The 24993-nt window shown below is 43.3% G+C and overlaps 1 protein-coding gene across 3 annotated transcripts in view; it reads right to left on the reverse strand.

Moving 5' to 3' along the window:
- Nucleotides 1-24993, reverse strand: part of slc12a1 (solute carrier family 12 member 1) — a 106820-nt gene that overhangs the window by 80405 nt on the left and 1422 nt on the right. For all 3 annotated transcript variants that reach the window (XM_038784360.1, XM_038784359.1, XM_038784361.1), the window contains exons 2-3: nt 14985-15110; nt 11919-11994 (exon numbers count right to left, since the gene is read on the reverse strand). In XM_038784360.1, coding sequence (XP_038640288.1) covers nt 11919-11994; nt 14985-15110 — 202 coding nt within the window. The remainder of the gene's footprint in view (nt 1-11918; nt 11995-14984; nt 15111-24993) is intronic.

The following is a 24993-nucleotide window of genomic DNA, read 5'->3' on the forward strand; positions in this document are numbered from 1 at the left end:
GTTGTCCCCATTATAAATCAGTAAGTAGCTCGGGCAAATGGCCCATGCCTGCTGAACTGCAACAGCAGCATCTGCTCCATTTGCCCAGCAGAAAAATTGTAGAGACAATGCTGCCACTCTGGAGAGCCAGATGACTGTAACAGTTGAAGGGACTATGGTAACAATTTCTAGGGAAATCACAGTATTGACTGTAGTTCAACCTATTCCCTCAGAGATTAATTTAAATATTTTCCTTATTAAATACATGTGGTGTCAGGAGACAGTGGAATCTATAATGACAAATGCATGGATGAGTTTTTCCGTGGCAGCCCATTTCGCGTGGGCTGAGAGAGTGGAGGCACGCAATGTTACAAATGCTGGAAGAGGAAGTCGTTGTCTGCTTGGTGGATTTGTTTTTGTTTATTTTTCCCGGAGGTTGGCATGGTGAGCAAGGCCAGCATTTATTTCCCTTTCTCAAATTCTCTCGAGAAAGCCTTCTTGAACCCTGGAATCCCTGTGATAACGATACTCCTACAGCACCATCAGGCCAAAATACAACAGTGACAGCAAATGGTCTTGTTCAGCCTGGGAAAATGATCAGTCAGGATGACGGTGTGTGCATGTGGCAAGGGCAAGTATTGTGTGATAGGTAAAGACAAGTGCTGATCTTCCCATTGTCATTCCCATCCAAATTGTGGTTCATGAAAAAGCTAGATATCAAACAAGCAGCCCAACAGACAGAGGAATAGTCTCGAAAGAGAGAGGTGCATCACCAAGTGTCATCAGTGTACAGCTGAATACTGGTTTACACAGACCTATGCCAATCACTACTTCAATGAATCTAAAAACAAGAGGATGCAAAGAATTCTCATGCAAATATCTTCCTACGGCAGGTGCAACGCATTATTTGTCAACATAAAAGCAGTTCATCTACAGCATATACATTTCCGGTCTCCTTGTAAAACAGGAATGCATGCCATCCACAATAGATGAGAATTACTTTGGTTTGAAAACCAGCGGCAAATCAAACCAATATGTTGGACTAAAAAACTGTGACGCCATCTGCTAACAAAGCAATTTCCACTAGATTACTTTGAAACGGAGTTCACCCAGAGAAAGTGGAGAAAAAAGATCGGTCAACAAAATAACTCCCTGTAGATACCAACAGCAGCTCGGGGAGATTGCACAAAAAAATGATGTGTGCAATATAGGAGTGAATAATAGCTACAGGACTGAAGACAAAACTTAGTAATTATCATCTATTCATACTGGAGTCTTTCAAAATTTCAGATCTACTTGCCCTTAATTGAAGCAGTAGAGTGGGGTTAAAAAAATATTGGTTAAAAAAAAAACATTGGCAAGATATCCAACTGTAACTACAAAAAGGCAATGTGACTTGGCTCTTGGATGATACATTAAGTATTATTTTCTGTAGTCCCAAAGTAACTGTAGTCTTCATACATCCACTACTTTTCCTTTCCTCAAATTTTGAGTTTCTCTTCAACACCAACATTTGCGGCTGCAGGGAATACCAGATGTTCCAACATATCTGTAGGTAGAAATGAAAGTCAGGAGGAACTTTCGTCATGGACACACCAAGGACAGGAGGCCCTGCAGGAGTATGGTGTCCCTGGAGGGATGTGGTTGAGGTAGTCACCACCCAAAGAACTGCAACATAATGAAGGGAGTTAAACAATTTCACAGGGTGGCCAGTGATATGGGCCAGGGTTTAGAGAACCCCAAAGTCTATCATGGAGTTCACCTGATCCACAACTTTTAATAGATTGTGGTATGGGGAGCACACTGCCCTCTCTACAGGTGCGGTACTGCACAAATGGAAAAATATTTTTTAAAGCAAAACAATGTTTATTCTATGAACTCAAGTTAACCTTTGTTAGTGAACATCTTAGCAACCATTAATTCAAATACAACCCCCAAAGAATACAACACTAAGTAATCCTTAATAAATTCCTGAACAACATCCAGAAGACAAAAGAAACACCTTTTAACAAAAGCACATCAGGTTTACATTCACTACTGAAAACATTTATAATTCTGAATTCACCAAATGATCAAGAGATAGTATTTTGATGGCAGAGAGAACAGCAGTACACCTGCTTTGTCTGTCTTCAGCTCCAACACTGAAACAAAAAAAAACACACCCAAGATTTTCTCAAAGTGAAACTAAAAAGCAGAGCCAGAGTTCAGCTCCACCCACACTCTGACATCACTGCAGTAACATGAGCATTCAAACATTTCTTAAAGTGGCATTCTCATGATACCAGGTACATCAAGGATCTGAGTGAGGCACCATACACTCTCTACCACTTGTATAATTTCACACCCCTCTTTACCATCATACATTTTCTCAGCAGCTCAGACAAGGGTAACCTCTACAAACACTCTCGTTCAAAGCCACGATCAATTAATTTTGACTGTCGAATGGGTTTCTTCTAGTCCACAATAACACTTCCTTTTTAATAAAAAGGCCACGGCATTTATGATCCCATATATGGCAAAACACCATAATACTCAGGCTTGTAACATTGCATTCATTCCCTCCAAAAGTACATTCAACCTGCGGCAAAGGACAATTGGATGCGGTCCATCCAAGAGTCTGCAGAAAGAGGAGGCATTCAATTTAATAAGCAGATGGTCCAAAGAGGCTTAAGAGAAGACAAGCTGCAAAGAAAAGGGTGGTAAAGACTGGGCAAATATAATCATATTTAGTTTCAGCTTTTAAAGTATGACAACATTCATAGTCATCTGCTATTTCCTCCCCACAACAAGCAAAGGCAAATGGCAATATATGTAGCGTTAAACAAGCTTTTCTGTATTTCACATCATACAAGATGCCATCCTGATAACTGCCAAGGAGCTTTCAGATCTACAGTTCTTATCTGTGCTGCATTTTAATTGAAGAACTGTCAGACACCCACTTGCGAGTGCTTAGGCAGAAGGGCCATCATTGGATGGAGCACCAAACAACAGTAAGAATAGTGACCTGGAAGAGAAAGCGGATGAATAATAGTTCTCCATGGAGGAGAATTAAGGAGCCATGGGATCCAGATTACAGGTGCCCAGTTTTCAAAAAGTATAATTATTCAGGAACATCGATCTCATTTCCACACATAGTTAAGATGATGAGGCTCTGCTGTGCATCGAGAGTAGTTTAAAGCTTGCAGAACAGTCTAGAAAAAGTGACAGAAAACTCTGCAGCAGGCTTGTCCGACAGGCAGCCCACAGGCCACAATCCATCTTGTCAATAATTATGTATGTGGCACGTCAAACATTGTCCAAGATACACAAAGACCAACCAAGTAGATTAGAAAATTGATGTAGAGCTGTTCATCTGATCACAGGTTGTTTTCCTCCTGCATCTGCTGCCGATAGGCTCAGTACCTAAAATGACTGTAGGCCAGAGAAGCGAGGGAGGACAGAGAGGGAGCTGTAGGCCAGAAAAACTGCAAAGAGAGGTGGGGGGCCATTAGGCGGAGAAACGTGCAAGGCCAGGCAGGGAAAAGATTAAAATGTGGTCCCTCAAGTGATGATATAATGGATAAAATAAAGATCACTTCTGAGAGATGGGCATCTGTCCAGAATACCTCTCAGCACCATTTCAAGTGTACAGACAGGTATTGCCTTCTTCTGCAACACAGTGCTTGATATCATCAGTGTTGATGAGCACCGGGCTGGTTAGAATTCCCATCGTCTTGATAGAACTATAGACAATCGAAGTTTGCACATTGCATTTTTAATGTTTTGCTTTCAAGAGAGTCCCTGTTTGAAGTGAACCTTGACAGCCCCCCAGATGTGAAATTCCATGCAGCAAGTTTGCAGTGTAATTCACATACAAACTTTCCAGAGAAGTGGTCAACTTATAGTATCAGACATCAGGTGACTCATGGCAGCCATTTTCAATAATCTTTACGTATTTGGTTTCAAAACAGGCCTTTTTTTAAACAGTTGAGTATGTCTGTGGGCAGCTGATGTCAGTTGTGATTCAGAGGCGGGTATGCCACCACCTAAGCAACAGTGATAAAGTGCGAGATTTTAAACGCTGATTACATATTTTTGAAATTAAAGGTAAAATCGATAGTGAAGAGCGAGGAGATCTAGTACGATTTCTGCCTGACAAAAAATCTATGTGGTTTGGTTACCATGGAGGACAAGGGGCCAGGTTGTGCTTTATTGAAATGCACATGCACGAGCACCTAAAACCAAAGACAGAAGCAGAAGTTGCTGTGTGAAGAACTGAGTGTCCTCCCACGTGGCACATTTGGTAGCGGTGAGTATTTAATCAAGCAAAAGGATGGGGATCCCAGTGTCTTCCCAACTTCACCATGTTTAAGTCCAAGATGGGAAAACCTATTGATCGCTTTCCCAACCTTTCAATTGGGACCATTTAAGTGGTAAATTAACACCCACTTAAGTGCCTCATCCTGCCACCACTGGTTTAACCCAGCAGTGGGCAGGGAGCACAACAAGCAAACCCCCAGCATGGTTTGTTTGCGGGCTCATGGGAGAGGACTCTCAGTCAAAGACACTCCACATCAGGAAGTGACCCACTGAGGACCAAACTGCCTGTCCTTCCTGCTGAACCCCCCCCCCCAATATGCCTACGGTGGGTGTCTTACCAGCAGTAACCACTGCTTCTATGGTGCTCCTGAGTACAGAAAAGGTGCCGCCTCTGACTACACTTCCACCTCTCATGACCTTTATCCTAGGGGACAGCCTACCACTGGTACACGAGTTGCACAAAATCCAGGCCTTTCTCAAAAGAGCGTACAAGGGATTCAATGGCTCTCCAGCCAGTGGCTGAGGCCCCCATCGCCTCCACAAGATTCCATCTAGAGACAAAAACAAAGACAATCGGTTTCTGGAGTCTGCAGGTGGTTGGCTAGAACTTGTCCACAGGTCAAAGGAACCCATAGTGATGCAAGGATACCGGAAGATTTGCCCTGACAAGAGCAAGAGAAGAAATCACCAAAGTATATGTGGCATGTGGTTAGTGGCTGTGTCAAGACATTAATAAGGGTTATCTTGTCTAGATTTTAAGAAAATTACAGGTAGTGACCAATTAAGTAATGTTTAGTCGATGTTGCTTTTGGTCTATTTGTTACAGTAGTAATCTCAACAATGCTAAGCACTTTCTGCGTTTATAAAAGAGGAAGTGTCAGAGCTGACAATTTAGCTGCTTTGAACTGGTCAGGAGCTGTCAATCATTTGTTTAAGGTACCTAATTTTTTTTTCCCAATTAAGGGAAAATTTAGCATGGTCAATCCACCTACCCTTATTTGGGTTGTGGGGGTGAAACCTATGCAGACACGGGGAGAATGCGCAAACTCCACACAAACAGTGACCCGGGGCCAGGATCGAACCCGGGTCCTCAGCATCGTGCGACAGCAGTGCCAACCATTGCACCACAGTGCCGCCCCTCAGGAGCTGTCAATCATTAAGTATTTATAAACATTGGGTTAGGATCAATGGAGGGTATTTGAAAAATAAGGAAAGATAAAAAAACAAACCCTCTAACGGCTGTGACTGAACCATTAAGCTGTTAATCTAGTGAAAGCTCTGAAATTGAATGGATGCTTTGCATTTTATAGGATCTCAGAGGATTTCAAGCCTTTTCAAGTGTTCAGAGCTTGTTAGGAAGGCTCTGACAGTTTAAAAAGCTGTAGTGTTGGTAATTATGGGGGGGGGGGGCTGCTGCTGGAATCAGGGAGCCCGATCAAAGTGGTGGCCCGAGACCAGGAAGGAAATGGGAACTGCCTCGCTCGTCATCAGCGATGAATCTGCATGGCAGATATATGGGAACAGCACCTGGCACCAGCAGGGATCAGTCCTAATTCTCTGCTGGCAGAAGCACTAAGACTCTAGAACAGAGAAACCCACCCATAGTGTTGGTAATTATATGGTTGACAATGAAGGGGAATGGAGTGGCAGCATGCACCATGCCACTTTGAACCTACTTAGATATGGCAAGACTTAAAGGATCAAGACAGTTACTTGGTGGAAGAATTCAGGTTCAGTTTTTTGGGGAAGATTGGTGGTGGCAATGGATTCTCCCATCACCTCAAGTACGAGTGTTCAGCAAAGAATTATAAATTCACTGGTTTACACTCTAGATTGATGTTATCTTATGTGTGAAATTAGACCAAATCTCAATTTGCCTCACTAATTGCAAATACTGCTCCTGAAGTCAGCACTGGAGGCATTGGCTTTATGACACATTCGTTTGTCTTGAAGGCACTTGACTCTTTTCTCCTCAAATGTCAAAATCGCTTGATGACTGACTTACAAACATATGAATTTGGAGCAGGATTAGACCCCTCGCTCATTTCAGCCTGCTTAGTCATTCAATATCATGGCTGATCTGGTTTTAGCCACAGATTATCTTTCTCAAAGATAAAGCAAAGATGCTTCAGGTTGCTTTTCTTTTTGTCTGTAGGTTGTCCAAGTCACACACCCAGAAAGACATGATGCAAGAACCACTGACTTTGGTCTTTGTCCTGAAACAAACTCCACAAACTTCAAAATGTCTGTGAGTGAGCCTATCAAACGTCAAGCTTGCTTTTGCTGAGCGATGGTCGAGTGTATGATCCTGTGTAGTGTCATGGGAGAGGATACTCCCAAGATGGAACATTTCTGTTCTGAACACTGGAGGGTTTTGGAGGACATGGCCAGGGGTGGTTCATGCAACAAGTCTGAAGACAACAGAGATTTTGTATAGCCAAAGTGTTCTGAGGCAATTGCAAAGTGATTAACAAGCAACTAACTGAATGTCTTCTGTAGTGATCCTCGCCTGAGTGTGTACAGAAGGGATTGATGGGAAATGGAAGTACCACCAGGGGGCAGCACAGGGACATACAAGAGTGACACCGAAGGCCCGCCCTCGCTCACTTTGGCTGGAGAGGCAGGGGAGCAGGACAGGACGGAAGTTGAGCTCAGGGCTGCAAGTGGTTAAGCCTAGTTGCAGAGCATAGAAAAGCAGTATCTTTACAAGTGCCATTCTGTAAGTAAAAGCTAACGAAGTAATTTATTGTGGAGCACAATAAACCATCCTTCAACTGCTGAACAACTTCTAGCATTCTTTTAAGAAACATAACATGGTACTTCCATTTCCCATCAGCCCCTTCTATACATACTCAGGCGAGGATCACTACATCTTCTGGGGTACATGCTAAAAAAGCAGTCATTCGTGAACAAGAGCTCACAGAATCATATAATTCTTACAGCTCAGGAGGCGTCCATTCGGCCCACCTGTGTCTGTACTGGCTCTCCGAAAGAAGAATTCACTTAATGCTATTCCCCAGTCTTCTCCCTGTTGTCCTTCATGTACTTCCCTTTTCAGATAAGTCTAATTCACTTTTGAATGCTTAAGTGAACTCACCTCCATCACACATTCAAGCAGTGCATTCCAGACCTTAACCACTCGCTGTGTGAAAAAGTTTTTCTCATTTTGCTTTTGTTTCTTTTCCCAATTACTTTAAATCTGTGCCCACCCGTTCTTGATCCTTTCAGAATGGGAACAGTTTTTCCCCATCTACTTTGTCCAGATCCATCATAAATAATTGTCAGATCCCCTTCAACTTCTCCAATCTATTTTCATAATGGAAGTTTCTCATCCCTGGAACCATTCTTGAGTCTTCACTCTCTCCAATGCCTTCACATCCTTCCAAAAGTGCAGCATTCAGAACTGGACACAATACTCCAACTGTATGCTTTATTAACTGCCCTCTGCCACCTTGAATGATATACATCACATATCTGCTCCTGCACACCTTTTGGAGTTGCATCCTTTCTTTCGTGTTGCCTCCCTACATTCTTCCTACCAAAATGAATCACTTCATGTTTCTCCACATTGATCTTCATCTGTTACATTCCACCAATTGTCTACCAGATGTCTTTTTGAATTTCTGCACTATCCTTCTCAGTTCACAACACTTTCAAGTTTTGTTCCATCTGCATTTAGAAATTATTCTCTATACACCAAGGTCTAGGTCATTAACATATCTCAGGAGAAGGTGCCACAAATGTGGCACTTTATCAAATGTTTTTTGGAAGTCTTTGAACACCATATTAACAGCATTATCCTCATCAATCCTCTCAGATATCTTTTCAAAAACTCCAGCAAATTAAAGACAACTTTCCTTGACAAAACAAATGCTGGATTTTCTTAATGAACCCACATTTGTCCATGTCACTTGGGCTTACCCTTGCACCCTTTTTTGAACAGGAGTGTAACATTTGCAATTCGCCGATCCTCTGGTCAGATACAGCTCCTTGGACAATGCAGAGCTCCATCATATTCCACTGTGGAATATCAGCCTTGACATTTGTTCTGAAACCATGAAGTGGAACTTGAACCCAGAGCTTTGCGATTTATAGTTCAGTGTACCAACTGAGCCACAGCTGACACTCAAGAAATCTTTATGTGAGGCTCGATCTTTGAAAGTTGAAGAGGTTGCAGCCTGTCCCAAATTGAATGCATACTCCTGTATCAAGAATGCACACTGGGAACATGGCTAAGAAGCATATGCTCACCAGAGCCAGAACCAATAGACAGCCTTGCTTGATGCAACTGGTGACAGGACAGGCATGATGTTCCACTTTGCATAATACCAGCCATCATTAAACAAGTGAATGATCGTCTTTTCAGGGCAGCCATATTTGTACACAGGCTGTCTCTCAGAATACATTTTTCTCTATTTACTACTCCAAAATGAGGAGCGACTGAGAGAAGATTACAGGGGATAGAATCCTAGAATTTACAGTGCAGAAGGAGGCCATTTGGCCCACTGAGTCTGCCCGGCCCTTACAAAGAGCACTCCACTGAAGCCCACGTATCTACCCTATCCCCATAACCCAGTAACCCCCACTTAACATGTTTTGGACACTAAGGGCAATTTAGCATGGCCAATCCACCTAACCCGCACATCTTTGGACTGTGGGAGGAAACCGGAACACCCGAGGAAACCCACGCAGATACGGGGAGAACGCAGACAGTGACCCAGCTGGGAATCGAACCTGGGACCCATGAAACAACTGTGCTAACCACTATGCTACAGTGAACATAGAACATAGAACAGTACAGCACAGAACAGGCCGTTCGGCCCTCGATGTTGTGCCGAGCAATGATCACCCTACCTAAACCCACGTAACCCGTATACCCGTAACCCAACAATCCCCCCCATTAACCTTACACTACGGGCAATTTAGCATGGCCAATCCACCTAACCCGCACATCTTTGGACTGTGGGAGGAAACCGGAGCACCCGGAGGAAACCCACGCACACACAGGGAGGACGTGCAGACTCCACACAGACAGTGACCCAGCCGGGAATCGAACCTGGGACCCTGGAGCTGTGAAGCATTGATGCTAACCACCATGCTACCGTGAGGCCCCCAGTGCTGCCCTGATGGTCAATGTCAGAAGGGAAGAGCAAGGCTACTGAATGGATTTTATCAATGTTGATGAAATGGAACAGCATGCTATCTCTCCACCTTCTGCTGACTACTGATAAATTAGTGTACTGGAACAAGCCACTGTGAAATCAGTAACCTAAATTATCCATCTTTCTAGCTGAATGAAATAGTGACAACTTTCATGCGGTTAAGTGAGGAACACTGAAGAGGTAGAATACCGATGACAATGATGAAAAAAGGAAACATTAAGAGTATTAATAAATTGGTTTCTGAAGAGGAATTTTTCACAACCACTATACTCAGACAAAGTTTGCAATTAAATCTTTTTCACTGAAAGATTTACTTCATATATAAATATATTGTAAATAAAATTGCACCTCGTTGAAAGTTAAACATATTTTTAGAAAGCAAGCAAGCCAAAGTAACATTCATAACATTTTCCATAGCTATCATGGTGACAAAAGTGGAATAAGATCTGGTCAGAAGGAAATCTGGATGTTTATTTTACATGATCACTTAATGTCCACATCTTTTTTCCATAATTAGCAAACAAAAGATAGACCAACCGTGCTATAATTATGTATCTACTGTGCCAAGAAAAGGAGTAACTCCCTGTTATACACAAGTAAATTATGAAGCTAAGAGAAACGTGAGCAAAATAACCCTTAATAGCTAATGGGTCGTGGAAGCCTAATGACAAAGACAAATCATGCAATTAAATCTTAACACTTAAAACAGATCAACAATCAGTAAGGCACAAATTTGAAATTAGACATGCTCCACAGAAAATGCATCAGGGCAACTTTAGAAGAAACAAATGTATGTTTTCACTGACTACATTCTTCCACGATATCTATAGGCATTTTACTCCATTATATAAAATATTTACTCCAAGGTCAGGTTTGACTTAAAAATTCAATAATGCGAGGCAAATAAAAAGGTTAAAGAAGAATATTGATTTTTGAAACTAACATGGGAGCTTTCACCAAGGAAAAAAAGCAAAATTAGAAGCAACGTAAAATGTTTTTTTAGCCAGAGGTAATCTTTCTTGACAAACAGATCTTCTTAATATGCTCATCACAGATATCCTTTATTCAGCTTAGTTCTTCCTGGAATGCAAAGGTTACTCTCGGCTCCTTTTCTCCACTGCAAACCATCTTCTCAAACCCCTCTCCCATGTCTCCTCCAACAAGAGGTGCAAGGAGAATTGTCACCACGGTCCACCCCATACCCAATTCTCATCTGTCATTGTCCCTCAGGAACATCTTCCAAAAGCATGGCTTTAGATTTCACAAGTACGCTGCCGACATTCAGCTCTACTTTACCACCATCACTCTCAACTCTTTCATCGTTGCTGAATTGTGAGACTGTTTATCTGACATCCAGGACTGGGTGATCAGAAATTTCCACTAATTAAACATTGGGAAGACTGAAGTCATTGTGTTCAATCGCTACTCCAAACTCCATTTCTAGCTACCAATTCCATCCTTCTTACTGGCAAAGGTTCGAGATTATATCAGTCTGTTATCAACCTCGACCCAGAGGTGAGATTCTGACTAAATACCCGTGCCATCACCAAAACCACCTGCCTCCACCCCCATACTTGTCTTCGCTCATCTTCTGCTGAGTACCTCTAGACAAGAATATTCCAGAGCACATTTGGCTGACTCCCACATTCCACCCTCCATAAACCGGAGGTCATCCAAAATGTTGCTGCCTGTGTCTTATCATCCACTAATTCCTGTTCATCCATCACCACTATCAAGGCGGACTTCCACTGACTCCCAGTGAAACACTGACTCCCAGTGAAACAACGTCTTGATTTTTAAATTCTCTTTTGTTTTCAAACCATTGTGCCACTCCCAATCTATAAATGTTCTCCAGTTCCACAACTCAGTTACCTGCACTTATCTAATTCTGTCCTCGAGCATTCCCAATTTTAAATCATTCCATCAATGGTGGCTGTGCCTGCAGTTGCCCGTGAGCAAAAGCTCCTAAATTTTATCCCCCATACCTTTCCGCCTCACTTTCTTCAAGATAATTAAAAGAAACACTACGGCCGGGATTCTCCGCTAACCGGCGGGCGGGCCGTACCGGCGCCGAGGAGTGGCGTGAACCACTCCTGCGTCAGGGCGCCCAGAAGGTGCGGAATCCTCCGCACCTTCAGGGGCTAGGCTGGTGCCGACCGTGCCTCTCTCCCCCCCCCCCCCCCCCCCCCCCCCGGCATGATTCCTCCGGCAGCCAGCGTTGGGGTGGGATTCACGCCGCCCCACCTGCCGATGCGTCGGCCGGCGGTGGTCGTAGAATCCCGCCCTACTTCTCTGACCGAGTCATCTGACCGGTTATCTCCTTGCGTGGCTCATTCTCGGATTTTGTTTTATAATGAACTTCTGAAGCTCCTTGGGATGTTTTATCACATTAAGGCACTATATGATTACTCTATAGAAAGCCCCTTTTTGTGTCTTAAAATTTTATAGCACTAATTATTAAAAATGATGCAAGCATACCTATTCCAGCTTGACCAACTATCCATGAAAGTCGAATGAAAAGCATCACACCCCATATATTCAACATACATCGTACCTAGAATAGAAAGTATTCAATTAACTTTGAAGCTGAAATAGTTTTTCGAAACACAAATGTTGAAGAAAAACCCAAGACGTAATATTTGCCTGCTACCAACCGCATTAGAAAATGGTTTTGCAAATCCTATCCCTTCTCATAGCTAGGGACTATTTTGGATCTTTTCTGGCATGTAAGCTGCACTAATAATTAACTATTTAAGATACAAATGGAAAAGTAATTAAACATCCACTCTTTAAGATTTCCAGCTTATTTAACTTTCACCTTCTACAATGGCACATGAAAAACTGCCACAAGTAAATAACAGATTTTGAAATATATTCCATTGAAGCACAGAACCACACAGTGCCACGGTGGATAAGTAACTGGTCATTAAGCTTAGAACATTGGTACTTAATCTAATCACATAAAGGTAAATTTACAATGCATATTTTTGAGAGTGGCTGCCCTTGACATCAAGGCAGCATTTGACCAAGTGTGGCATCAAGGAGTCCTTGCAAAACTGGGAGTCAATGGGAATCCAGTGGAAAACCCTCTGCTGGTTGGAGTCATACCCAGCACAAAGGAAGATGTTGTGGTTGTTGGATGCTAACCATCTCAGACCAAGGACATCACTGCAAGAGTTCCTCAGCATGCAGGTACAGCAGATAATAAAGAAAGCAAATGGAATGTTGGCATTTATAGCTAAAGGAATAGTGTATGAAGGTAAGGAAGTGTTTTTGCAACTATACAAGGCATTGGCGAGACCGCTCCTGGAGTATTGTGCAGATTTGGTCCCCGTATTTGAGGAAAGATGTAGTGACATTGGAGGCAGCTCAGAGGAGGTTCACTAGGTTGATCTCAGAGATGACGGTTTTGTCATATGAAGAGAGATTGAACAATTTAGGCCTATACTCTCCAGAATTTAGAAGAATGAGGGGAGATTAAATTGAGGTATACAAGATGATAACGGATATGGATAAAGTAGACATGGAGTGGATGCGTCCTCTTGTGGCCATTCAAGAACAAGAGGTCATAGTCTTAGGGAAAGAGGCAGAACGGAACTGAGGAAAAACTACTTCTCCCAAAGGGTTATGAATCTGTGGAATTCACTGCCCCGGAGTGCGGTGGATGCTGGGACAGTGAGTAATTTTAGGAGGAATTAGACTGGTTTATAAATTGGTAACAAGTTGAAGGGTTATGGAGAACGGGCAGAAAGGTGGAGTTAAGGCCAGGATGAGATAAGCCATCATCGAATTGTGGGGCAGGCTCAATAGGCCAAATGGCTATATATCTTATGAACTCAGTAGCATCCTAGGCCCGGCCATCTTCAGCTACTTCATGAATGACCTTCATTCCATCGTAAGGTCAGAACTGGTCAGAACTTATGATTACACAATGTTCAGCACTATTGGCAGCATTCCAGATGCTGAAACAGTGGCAAATAACATTCATAACGCACAAGTGCTGGGCAATTTCCAACAAGGGAGAATTTAACCATCACCCCTTTACATTTATCACCGAATCCCCCACCGTCAATATCCTGGGGGTGACCATTGGCCAGAAACTGAATATAAATACTGTGGCTACAAAGGCAGGCTCCCCGAAACCTGTCCACAATCTACAAGACACATTGAATACTCTCTACTTGCCTGGATGAGTGAGGGTCCAACACTAAAGAAGCTTGACACCATCCAGGACAAAGCAGCCTCCTGATTGCTACTCCATCCACAAACATTCATCCTCTCCATCATCAATGCAGTGTGTACCATCTAAAAGGTGCATTGTGGGAACTCACCAGCACTTCTTTCCAGCACCTTCCAAACTCACTGCTGCTACCAACTAGAAGGACAAGGGCAGCAGACACATAGGAACACCATCACCTGGAAGTTCCCCTCCAAGCCACCCACCATCCTGAGAAATATATTGCCGTTCCTTCACTTGTCACGGAGTCAAAATCCTGGAATGCCCTCCCTGAAAGCACTGTGGGTGTACCCACACCTCATGGTCTGCAGTGGGTCAAGGCAGCAACTCACCATCACCTTCTCAAGGGCAATTAGGGATGGGCAATAAATGCTGGCCTAGAAGCGAAGCCTACATCCCATGAATGAATGGGAAAAACACCACCATTTCAGTTTAGCAATACAAACTGCCAATGTAAATTCAGGCTCATGACTGAACCTTAGCCCACAGGAAAGAATAGAACTCTGGAGGGAATAGCTCAATCAGATTGTCGTTTGGTACTACAGAACTTGGCACTGCTGAAAAAATACATTTTATCAAAGTTTGTTGTCTTGAATTTGCCAGGGCAAACGCAAGAATATCAACGTCAGGGAAATCAAATTTTATACCATTGAGGAGAGTGTGCTAATAGGTTGGCAGGTGGACTCTGATTGGTAGAGGCGTTGCCATGGCGAATGTACCAGTTAATGGTGACTGACAGTCAATTACCAAGCAATGTTTAAAAATTTAAACCAGGCAGCTTGACTCTGATTGGTCATGGCATTGCCGTAAGGAATGAACTAGCAAATGGCTTGCACTTATTTTGCTTAGCTGAAACACGCAGCGTCTATACAGGTTCTTTCCGTCTGCAAAGAACAGAGCCCGGTATATTAATATACGTCACTTCCAGTACACGCAAATGACAGAGCCCAAGTGACAATCTAAGTGGTTCAGTGTAATTTTTAGCACACCAAAGATTACTGAGCAAAAGTTGTCCAATCAAAGAATATCTAATGTCAGACATTGTGTTTTGAGTTTCACAAGCGTATCAGACTCCTGTTGCAATTGTACCATTTTTCCAAAGGTACAAATACACTAAACCCTAACTTTAGTGTGTTTTAAAACAGAGTTCCCAGATTAAAAATAATACAAAAATAAAGCTGTCCAATTTAACTATTCCCACTTTAAAATAAAAAAAAAACAAATTATTTGGAATACAGTGAAACTTTTATTTTAATTTTTACATCGGTACAAATAAGCATGACGTAGATCCAGCAGAATTTCCTTACCAGCACTCCCTTGATCCATCCAAATCTTACTAATTCATCCTTATTTTCTGAAGGCTTTCTTCCTCCTTCTAGTGCACCATCGCCATTAGCAACACCATCCACAGTGCCAGGAACAGATAGGATATCCTAAAATAAAATTAATATCCAACTAAATATTATATCCCATTAAAAGGATGTTAGGAAGGAAACTTTCGTCTGTTTTGACTTATCCATGAGACAGACCTTGTTTTCCATCAATTTAAAAATCTTACTAAGAAATTTGGAATGACAAAACAAATAATATAAAACGGAAAATATTAATTCAAGGTATAAAGTATCAATGGACAAATATTTCACCTTTTGTGACACAACCTTAAGAAAGGGACTGGGGGATAAGGTAATTAGGAGAGATTAACCAGGGTCCCCCAATTTCTGTAAATAACATTTATGGATAATAATGAAGAGATTGCCTTCATTCGCCACCACAGACACTGTTCCCTTGCTATGAGCTCAATCCATCTCCTGGACAACAGTCAAAGGCCAAATCAGACAGTGCACAATCTTGGTATGGTACTGAAGTCAGAGATAAGCCTCCAACTACAAATCCACCTATTTCAACATCTGCAACAACATCTGACTCCACCCTTGTCTATCACCAGCTGCTGAAACCCTCATCTATGCCTTTCGTTTTGTCTAGACTTGACTACTTCAACACACGCGAAGCCAACATCCCACCCTCCATAAAGTTAAGGATATCCAAACACTCTAAGCCAAGAAACAGGCAGAAAGGCCCTGTTCATCCAACACTTCAACGATTTCTGAAATACATGGCTCTCTGTTAGGTAATAGCTCAATGTTAAAATTCCCTTCCCTTCCAATTCCACTATACCCACCCTGTATCCCTCTAATTCAGGCTGCTTGCATACACCCCCATTTTAATCACTCCGCTGCCGACAGCCATATTTTTTAACTGCTGGGTCCTAAATCCATCCACTCTTCTGCGATGCTTTCTTCCAAGATGCTCCTTAAAATGCATCTTTGATCAAGCTTTTGATCATCAACTCTAATAACTCCTTAGTGTCTCGGTGTCAAATTTGTTTGGTAACACTCCCTGTGAAGAGCCTTGCGACACTTATTGCATTGATGGCACTATATAAATGTTTCTTGCTGGCAGCCTCAGTTGGGATTCCTTTATCAAGAACCAGCCAACCGTTGGCATATTCCAATTAAAAATTACACCTGGAAGTGTATTCCTAGCACTCGTTGCTCTCTATGTGAAGAAGCTCTTCACATCTGTTACAGTTTGGATCCATGATCCGTTTGAATTAACATTTATAACTTGAGCATGTTTCAGACATTTTCTCCAGCTCAATGTACAGAGGGTCTCCAGAGGCCAACTTCCATTCACTCAAAATGTAACCTCATCTGCACATTGTTAACCAAAACAAACAGAATCTCTCCTCACTTCAGAAAACATTTAAGATATTAGTCACACCAGACTCATTGTAACAAACTAAACCACTGAACATATTTAAAATAAAAACAGAAGATACTCAGCAGGTCAGGCAGCATATGTGGAAAGAACAGTTTCAGGTCAATGACCTTTAGTCAGAACCGGAGTAGTTTAACTCCACTGCCACAACCCTGCTCCCCACTTTGAATAATGCTCTAAACAATGACATTTACACAGTCCCAGTTTTCTGTGAGTTCTTCCCTCATCATTAGCCCTAGTGAATAGCCTTAAAATTGCAGCATTGACCCTACAGAAACTTAAGAGCACAGGTCATTCAGCCCATGTCAGTTACTGGAAATAGCATCCCAGCATTTTCCCCATAACCTTGCAAATTATTGTAGATCTGAAACTGCCTTTTCAAAGTTTTTGACTCTACCATACTTTCAAATATTATTAAGATCTAGAATACACTTGTGAAAACTATTCCTCATTTCCTCTCCAGTTCATTTGTCAATTATTTTAAATTTATAGCTTCTAGTTAGTAATTCTATAGGAAACAGTTTCTCCCTTATTGCTACATCAAACCACTGTTTTGAATAACTCCCTCTCTCCTTTACTTCCATTCTTCCATATCTCTGCTGAACGCAGACGCCAAAATACTGGCCAAAATCCTAGCCAAAAGGCTAGAAGACTGTGTACCTGAGGTGGTCACAGAGGACCAGACGGACTTCGTCAAAGGTAGACAGCTTACCTCGAACATCAGGTGCCTGCTGAATGTGATAATGACCCCCTCCGGGGAGAGAACACAAGAGGTGATCGTCTCCCTGGATGCAGAAAAGGCCTTCGACAGAGTCGAATGGAAATACCTCAGACGTACTGGAGCGGTTCGGGCTTGACACAGGGTTCACCGCTTGCGTAAAGCTCCTATACAACGCTCCCATGGCGAGTGTACGGACTAACAATACCAACTCCCAATACTTCCAGCTGGGATCCACAAATGGAACCTCACCAGCCTGACGGAGGAAGATGGAACGCAAAGATGCAAAGATGGAACACACTCCCACTCACCCTCGCGGGGAGAGTCCAGACGATCAAAATGAACATACTGCCCAGGTTCCTCTTCCTGTTTAGATCCATTCCGATCTACATCCCCATGGCCTTTTTCAAAGTGCTGGACAAACTTATCATGGCGTTCGTATGGGGGGGGTAAAAATGCTAGGATCCCAAAGAAGGTCCTACAAAAAACAAAATCCAGGGGGAGGGCTAGCCCTCCCGAATCTACCATTCTACCACTGGACGGCAACAGCCGAGCGAGTAAGGGGATGGATCCAGGAGCCAGAAGCAGAGTGGGTGAGTGAGGAGGCCTCCTGCATGGGGACCTCCCTCCGGGCCCTCGCCACGGCAGCACTCCCATCCCAACCCAAAAAACACTCCAGCAGCCCAGTGGTGACAGCCACCCTCCAATCCTGGAACCAACTGCGGCAGCAATTTGGCCTGACCAAAATGTCGGACAAGGCTCCCATCTGCAACAACCATAGGTTCACACCAGCACTGACTGACGCCACCTTCAAAAGGTGGCGGCAGGACAGGGAGACACTGACAGTCAGGGACCTATACACGGACGACAGGATCGCAACACTGGACGAACTGACAGAGAAATTTCGGCTAGCCGGGGGGAACGAGCTACGGTACCTGCAGCTCAAAAACTTCCTACGAAAGGAGACAAGGACGTACCCACAACCGCCACGACAGACACTACTGGAAGACCTACTGGACACAAGTATCCTAGAGAAAGGGAACTGTAGCGACATGTATGACCGACTGGTAGAAAGGGACGACACCGTACTGGACACAACAAGAATGAAATGGGAGGACGACCTGGGGATTGAGATAGGGTGGGGACTCTGGAGCGAAGCACTGCATAGGGTCAACTCCACCTCCACGTGCGCAAGGCTCAGCCTGACGCAAATAAAAGTGGTACAAAGAGCCCACTTAACAAGAAACCGTATGAGTAGGTTCTTCCCGGAGGTGGAGGACAGATGTGAACGGTGCCAAAGAGGCCCGGCCAACCACGCCCACATGTTCTGGTCTTGCACCAGACTTGTGGAGTACTGGACAGCCTTCTTCGAGGCTATGTCCAAAGTGGTGGGGGTGAGGGTGGAGCCATGCCCGATAGTGGCGGTCTTCGGGGTTTCAGACAAGCCAGATCTATTCCTGGGGAGGAGGGCGGACGCCCTTGCCTTTGCCTCCCTGATCGCCCGCCGTAGAATCCTGTTTGGCTGGCTGTCAGCAGCACCGCCCAGAGCTGCAGACTGGCTGTCCGACCTCTCGGAATCTCTCCAAATGGAGAAAATCAAATTCGTCATCTGAGGGTCAGACGACGGCTTCCACAGAACGTTGGAGCCATTCATGCAATTGTTCCGGGACCTGTTTGTGGCCAACGAACAAGAGGAAGAATAGAACATAGAACAGTACAGCACAGAACAGGCCCTTCGGCCCTCGATGTTGTGCCGAGCAATGGTCACCCTACTCAAACCCACGTATCCACCCTATACCCGTAACCCAACAATTCCCCTCCTTAACCTTACTTTTTAGGACACTACAGGCAATTTAGCATGGCCAATCCACCTAACCCGCACATCTTTGGACTGTGGGAGGAAACCGGAGCACCCGGAGGAAACCCACGCACACACGGGGAGGACGTGCAGACTCCACACAGACAGTGACCCAGCCGGGAATCGAACCTGGGACCCTGGAGCTGTGAAGCATTTATGCTAACCACCATGCTACCGCGCTGGTGGTAGTCGGGTGGCCAAGAATCAGGGGAAAATGGACGGGAATCGGGGGAAGGTAGCCGGGGGGGGGGGGGGGGGCTACGGGTTCATTATGGGGGTTTGATAGCTAGCTCAGGCCCAAAACCAAACTGTAAATAAATGCCTATAAACATGTGCCTCGGCCATATTGGGGAATGTAAAATATGTATGCCGGCCACAGTTGTTATTATGAAGATGCTTACCTGTAAATATACATGTTAATTTTTGCGTGTTTTTTTTTTCTAATATTTTATATCCAACAAATTACAAATTATGAAAATTCAATAAAAAACATTTTAAAAAAAGATAATAATGGTTTGTAAATCTTTCTTAATTTGTATTCAATTTACAAAGCACAATATGCAAATGGATTCTCATTGACCTGGTCAACCTTCAAACCTCTGAGAATGCGCACTTCCCCACTTCCCCCAAGAAAAAATGCTATTATCTCTCCACGTTATTTCTCCCAAAGTGCACTATTTCACACTTATCCATAAATTACATTTACCCAGTGTACGTGCTCCTGAATTATGCTATCTTTCTCATATTTACTATGTTTCCAATTTTATATCATCCACAAACTTCAATATTATACTCCTATGGCCAAGCGCAGATTATTTAGATACCACGAGCAAAGCATTCCTCCAGCCCTCTCCCATTTACAATGTTTGAGAGTGTGGTCAGTTTCTCTTATCGGCACCTTTGCTTTGCTCAGCAACATGGGATGCAACACATCAGATAGTCTTTCAGTGAAGCACAAATGTCTCCTTAAGTCAGGCAATACTATCTATGAGAAAGAGATCCTGATTCAGGAGCTCAAAGACATTGCAGTCAACCCCATCAGCCTAATTCAGTAGTAAGAAGCTTCGCCTCGGAATCAGTAGCTTCACTCAAGGGCTTGGCCATACAAATCAAGGCTGTCACTTTAGTGCAGTATTAGGGAATACTACGTTGTCAGAGATGCCATCTTTTAGAAGAGATGCTGAGCCAAAACTCCAACTGCCTGTTCAAGTGGATGGCCCGAGGTGCCTAAAACATTCATCACAATCGCCCGGGAACTCATTTCCCGTCGACCGCAGTTCTGAGCACTTCATACTATGTACAGAGCCAGCACATGCTCGTTGTGTACTTTCTGCACCCGCTTTCTCATGGAGTGAAATTCATACGACACAAAAGAAACTAAATTAGATACTTGTTGTTTTTCCCAGGCTGATGAAATATAACTCCCACCCTCCACTGTTGACTGCAAAAGTCTTATGCAATACAAGTAGCCTTTTCTGCATTATTGTAAGTTTTTATCCTTGGGTCAATTCCTAGTGGGTAAGGATCTACAGTGCAAAACTGTCCTCCGTGGCATTCATTTTTAAATTAAAATACGGCCTAGGCACAGTGCCAACTGAATATTACACATTAAACCGTTGCAATTTAGGGGACAGAAACATATGCCATCTCACAGGATTTGTGATCCAGATGCCTGAATTATTGATCTGGAGGACAAGAGTTGAAATCCCATCATGCAGTTGAAGAATTCAAATTCAATTAATTAAACTAGGTTACAATTCTGAACAAAAGAGTACCAGATTGTTGTAAAACTCCACATGCGTCACTAATGCCCTATGGGGGGGGGGGGGGGGGGGGTCTTTGCAGAAGTGTGCAAGAGTGTTCTTGGTGTATTTTCCTTCTTTTTATCCATAGGCAGGCTGTGCAAGGCCTGTATTGTGCAACATGTTTGAATGCCCCTGTGGGGGAAGAGTGCGAAGACCAGGCTGGTAGATCGTGTTAGGATAACTGTTGAAAAAGTAGATCGCAAGTCACTATAGTCTGGACACCCCTGACGTAAACAATCTCATGAAGTGTATTTTGGAAATTTCTTCATTATTAATATCACCAAAAGAAATTAACGTGTTAAATAGTGCTCACTGCTGAAAGAAAATGGACTATTGTGCTAAACCGACATAACGTTGCCTATACCTCAATGATAATTCATTGTCCCAAAACACTTGATAGCCATTCTTAAAATGTGAAAGGCAACATTCTTAAATGTGAAAGGCACTATCCAGATTAACATTCTTCATCTGCTACCCAGTACCGTCACTTACCTGACGTCATCAAAAAGCAATGTGGAAAGAGTCTGCATCTCAACAGCTATATCAGTGTCAAATAAAAGGAGCTATTGTAGGCAACTCCTTCAGGGTGCTAATAGGCAACAATAGAAGACAATTAAATCAATTGGTAAGCTTGTCTTACTTAACCTACATGACGACAATTGGATCAACTCAAAATAGATCAATTAAAAAATGGGGCTTTTTTTTTTAAAAAGAGCACCACAATTAATAAATCCTCAAAAAGAGGAAGGGAAGTTGACAATTAAACATTACTTCCCCCATGTTCTAGACACTCCACTCCCAGTGGTGTCCACCGGTCAAGGAAGGCCTAGAGGGTCATGAAGACAACACAAAGCCACGAGAAATCAATTGCATACGGTCCACCTTTGTATCACACTGGCAAAAATAACATTTTCCATCACACCCTGGTATACAAGGCTAGCTGAAGAAGCGGACTAACTGGGTTGCATTCCCCAATGATCATTGATTGTTAAAACTGTATGCAGTTACCAATAATTGTGGAAGTACTCAACCAAAGGTACCACAAATGTGTTTTTAAAATAAATTTAAAGTACCCAATTATATTTTTTCTAATTAAGGGGCAATTTCAGTGTGGCCAATCCACCTACCCTATACATCTGTTTAGCACACTGGGCTAAATCACTGGCTTTGAAAGCAGACTAAGGCAGGCCAGCAGCACGGTTCGATTGCCTTAACAGCCTTCCCGAACAGGTGCCGGAATGTGGCGACTAGGGGCTTTTCACAGTAACTTCATTGAAGCCTACTCGTGACAATAAGCGATTTTCATTTCATCTCATCTTTGAGTTGTGGGGGTGAGACCCACACAGACACGGGGAGAGTGTGCAAACTGCAGTCACACAAATGTTTGATGGGAAGGAAGCAAGTCAAGTTTAGCTTCCAGGAGACATGACTAACCCATTGCAAAGATAGCAATGAAATTGTAGCCATCTGAGATGGCCACCTGCAAAGGACTATGGGAATTACAGCCAACCCAGGACTCAGACAGATACACAGCCTATGTGCATCTACAACACAGGTAACCAGACCTGACCAAAACCCCCGCTCGTTTACATTTTAATGGCCCATTTTCCCAGGACAATAGAACTCCAACCAAGCAGCCGGTACAGCCACAGACTGATCGGTGCTCAGAAAGCACAACTGCCAAAGTCAATGACCGCTAAGGACCCGCCCAACTGCCCCTTTATTGGCCGAAATCGAAGACAGTGATCAGAGCCCTGTTGAACTATTGGGTCCAAGGTTAAGGACCGCCCCAAAAGAGCGCGAAATCCCAGGGGGATAAAAGAGAGCACAGCCATGTGTTCTGTCTCGCTTGGATCCAGCCTGTGCCACCCAATTGCAGCAGGAACAGCTAGTTAAGTTCAAGACCAACGATCGCTACCTGACGGATGAGCCCAGCAGAGACAGAGCCACTTTCTTCAAACCAGCCAAGTGAAATCCAGATAAAGGCCTTATCCATTTGCACAGTGCCGGTCACCCTGAAGTTAAGTATATGTTATTATTGCTGATAGGTGCAGTTTAACTCGTAATACATCTTTTGAACTAACTAACTGGTTGTATGGTCATTTGATCGATATAAGGGAAAGGCTTGTGGTTCACAGAGATAAATATATCGAGCAACAAAATGTCTATGGAATTCCTAGATTCCAAAAGAAAGAGGCAAAAAGACATACTTTTGGCAGGCGGAATTGTTTTAGGAAGTCAAATCCAGAATTTGGATTGTTTGATGTTGCCAATCTGCATGTGCCACATTGGCATAACAGAACGACTGCAACAATACACAATATTCTTAATGAAAGAAGCATATATGTAATTACGAAGAGGATATAAGGAATTAAAAAGCATCTAGAGTTGCATAGCAGTGACCCAAAATACCCACGTGTAACCAGCACTGATCCACTTATACTGCACGCCTGCTCCCCAAGAGCTGAAAATGTATGTTTTCTTAAAATAAATATAAAATGCAAGTACAGCATTCCACCTAAATCTGGCCAGCATGCTTTGTGCCCCAAATGATTATAGGCTGCCCACCATTATGTAGAAAATGTAATTTTTCACATCAGTTTTATATATTCAACATCTGCTTCTGCTAAAGCAACCATAAATGTGTACGATGTGTTTAATGGACTGTACTGTCAGATTGTGTAAATGCTTTCATAATTTTAAAAACCTTGAATAAATCTCGTCAATCTTCTCTGCTCCAGTGGAAATAGTCCCAGTTTCTCATCTCTTGTAATTGCAATCTTTCATCCTTGATGAATCTATATGTATGCTCTGAATAGCTTCAATGACCTTTGTGCAGTTCGGATGCCTTGTTGAAGATGTAGCAAATTTCTCCTTTCTGGCATAATTCTCTCTATTGCTACTACAATAGGTTACAGAAATGGCTTTCTGCAAGGAACCTAACTTATAACAATGGGACAAAAGTGTGTGCATGTGTGTGGGGACTCAGGGTATTAATTAGGCAGAAGATTAATCTAGCAAACAAATAAGTGCCAAAACCTCAAGAAAAGGAAATATCAACAGCTGTGCATTACTACAACATACCTAAAACATTTTACTATAACAGTGGAGAGAAGAGTATGAGAAAAGAGTCCTCTCCAAAAGATTACTACTTAATATATAATTAATTGCCAATGCTTGCAGATCATCTTTCAGAATAGGTGAAGAGCCCATCTTCACAGTGCTGATCAGTGTTGTTCCAAGACACACAGCCTCTGCATGGTACATGCATTAGAGCAGATGGCAGGACTGCTGCAAGGGTTATATGTTTAAATGTTTACTGAGTTGCTAAATATATCAGAGATGGAACGGAAATTACAGTACCCAGACATCCTTGAAGGGAAAGAAAACTTGCATTTTTATATAGGCACTAGCTTTTAGCACCGGAAGGTTTCTCAATGAATCATAGAACTTGCAATGCAGGAGGAGGCCGTTCGCCCATCAAGTCTACACTGGCCCCCCTACCTAAGCCCACATCTCCACCCTATCCTCGTAACCAAACCTGGATACTGTACTACAGGGCAATTTAGTGTGACCTATCCTAACCTGCACATCTTTGGACTGTGGGTGGAAACCGGAGCATGCGGAGGAAACTCACGCAGACACGAGGAGAACGTGCAGACTCCGCAGTGACCCAAGCCGGAATTCGAACCCGGGTCCCTGGCGCTGTGAACTAACAGAGCTAACCACTGTGCTACCATGTTTCCCGTTACATGATTCCCTACAGTGCAGAAGGCCATTCAGCCCATTGTGTCTGCACCAACCCTCTGAGAGAGCTCTCCACCCAGGTCCCATCCCTGTAACAGGGAGCATGGCAACTAGGGGATTTTCCAAGTAACATCATTGGAATGTGAATATGAGCCTACTTGTGACAATAGTAAAGATTGAAGAAAAATGTAACAACAAACTTGCCAGCAAAAAGCAGTTAATCTATTTCAGGGATATTGGTTGAGGCATGAATCATAGAATCCCTACAGTGCAGGAGGAGGATATTCGGCCCATAATGTCTGCACCCCACCCAACCTGCACATCTTTGGACACGAAAGGGCAATGTAGCATGGCCAATCCACCTAACCTGCACATCTTTGGACTGTGTGAGGAAAGCTGAGCACCTGGAA

This window comes from Scyliorhinus canicula, chromosome 24 (genome assembly GCF_902713615.1).
Source record: "Scyliorhinus canicula chromosome 24, sScyCan1.1, whole genome shotgun sequence".
In the NCBI taxonomy this organism is placed as follows: domain Eukaryota; kingdom Metazoa; phylum Chordata; class Chondrichthyes; order Carcharhiniformes; family Scyliorhinidae; genus Scyliorhinus; species Scyliorhinus canicula.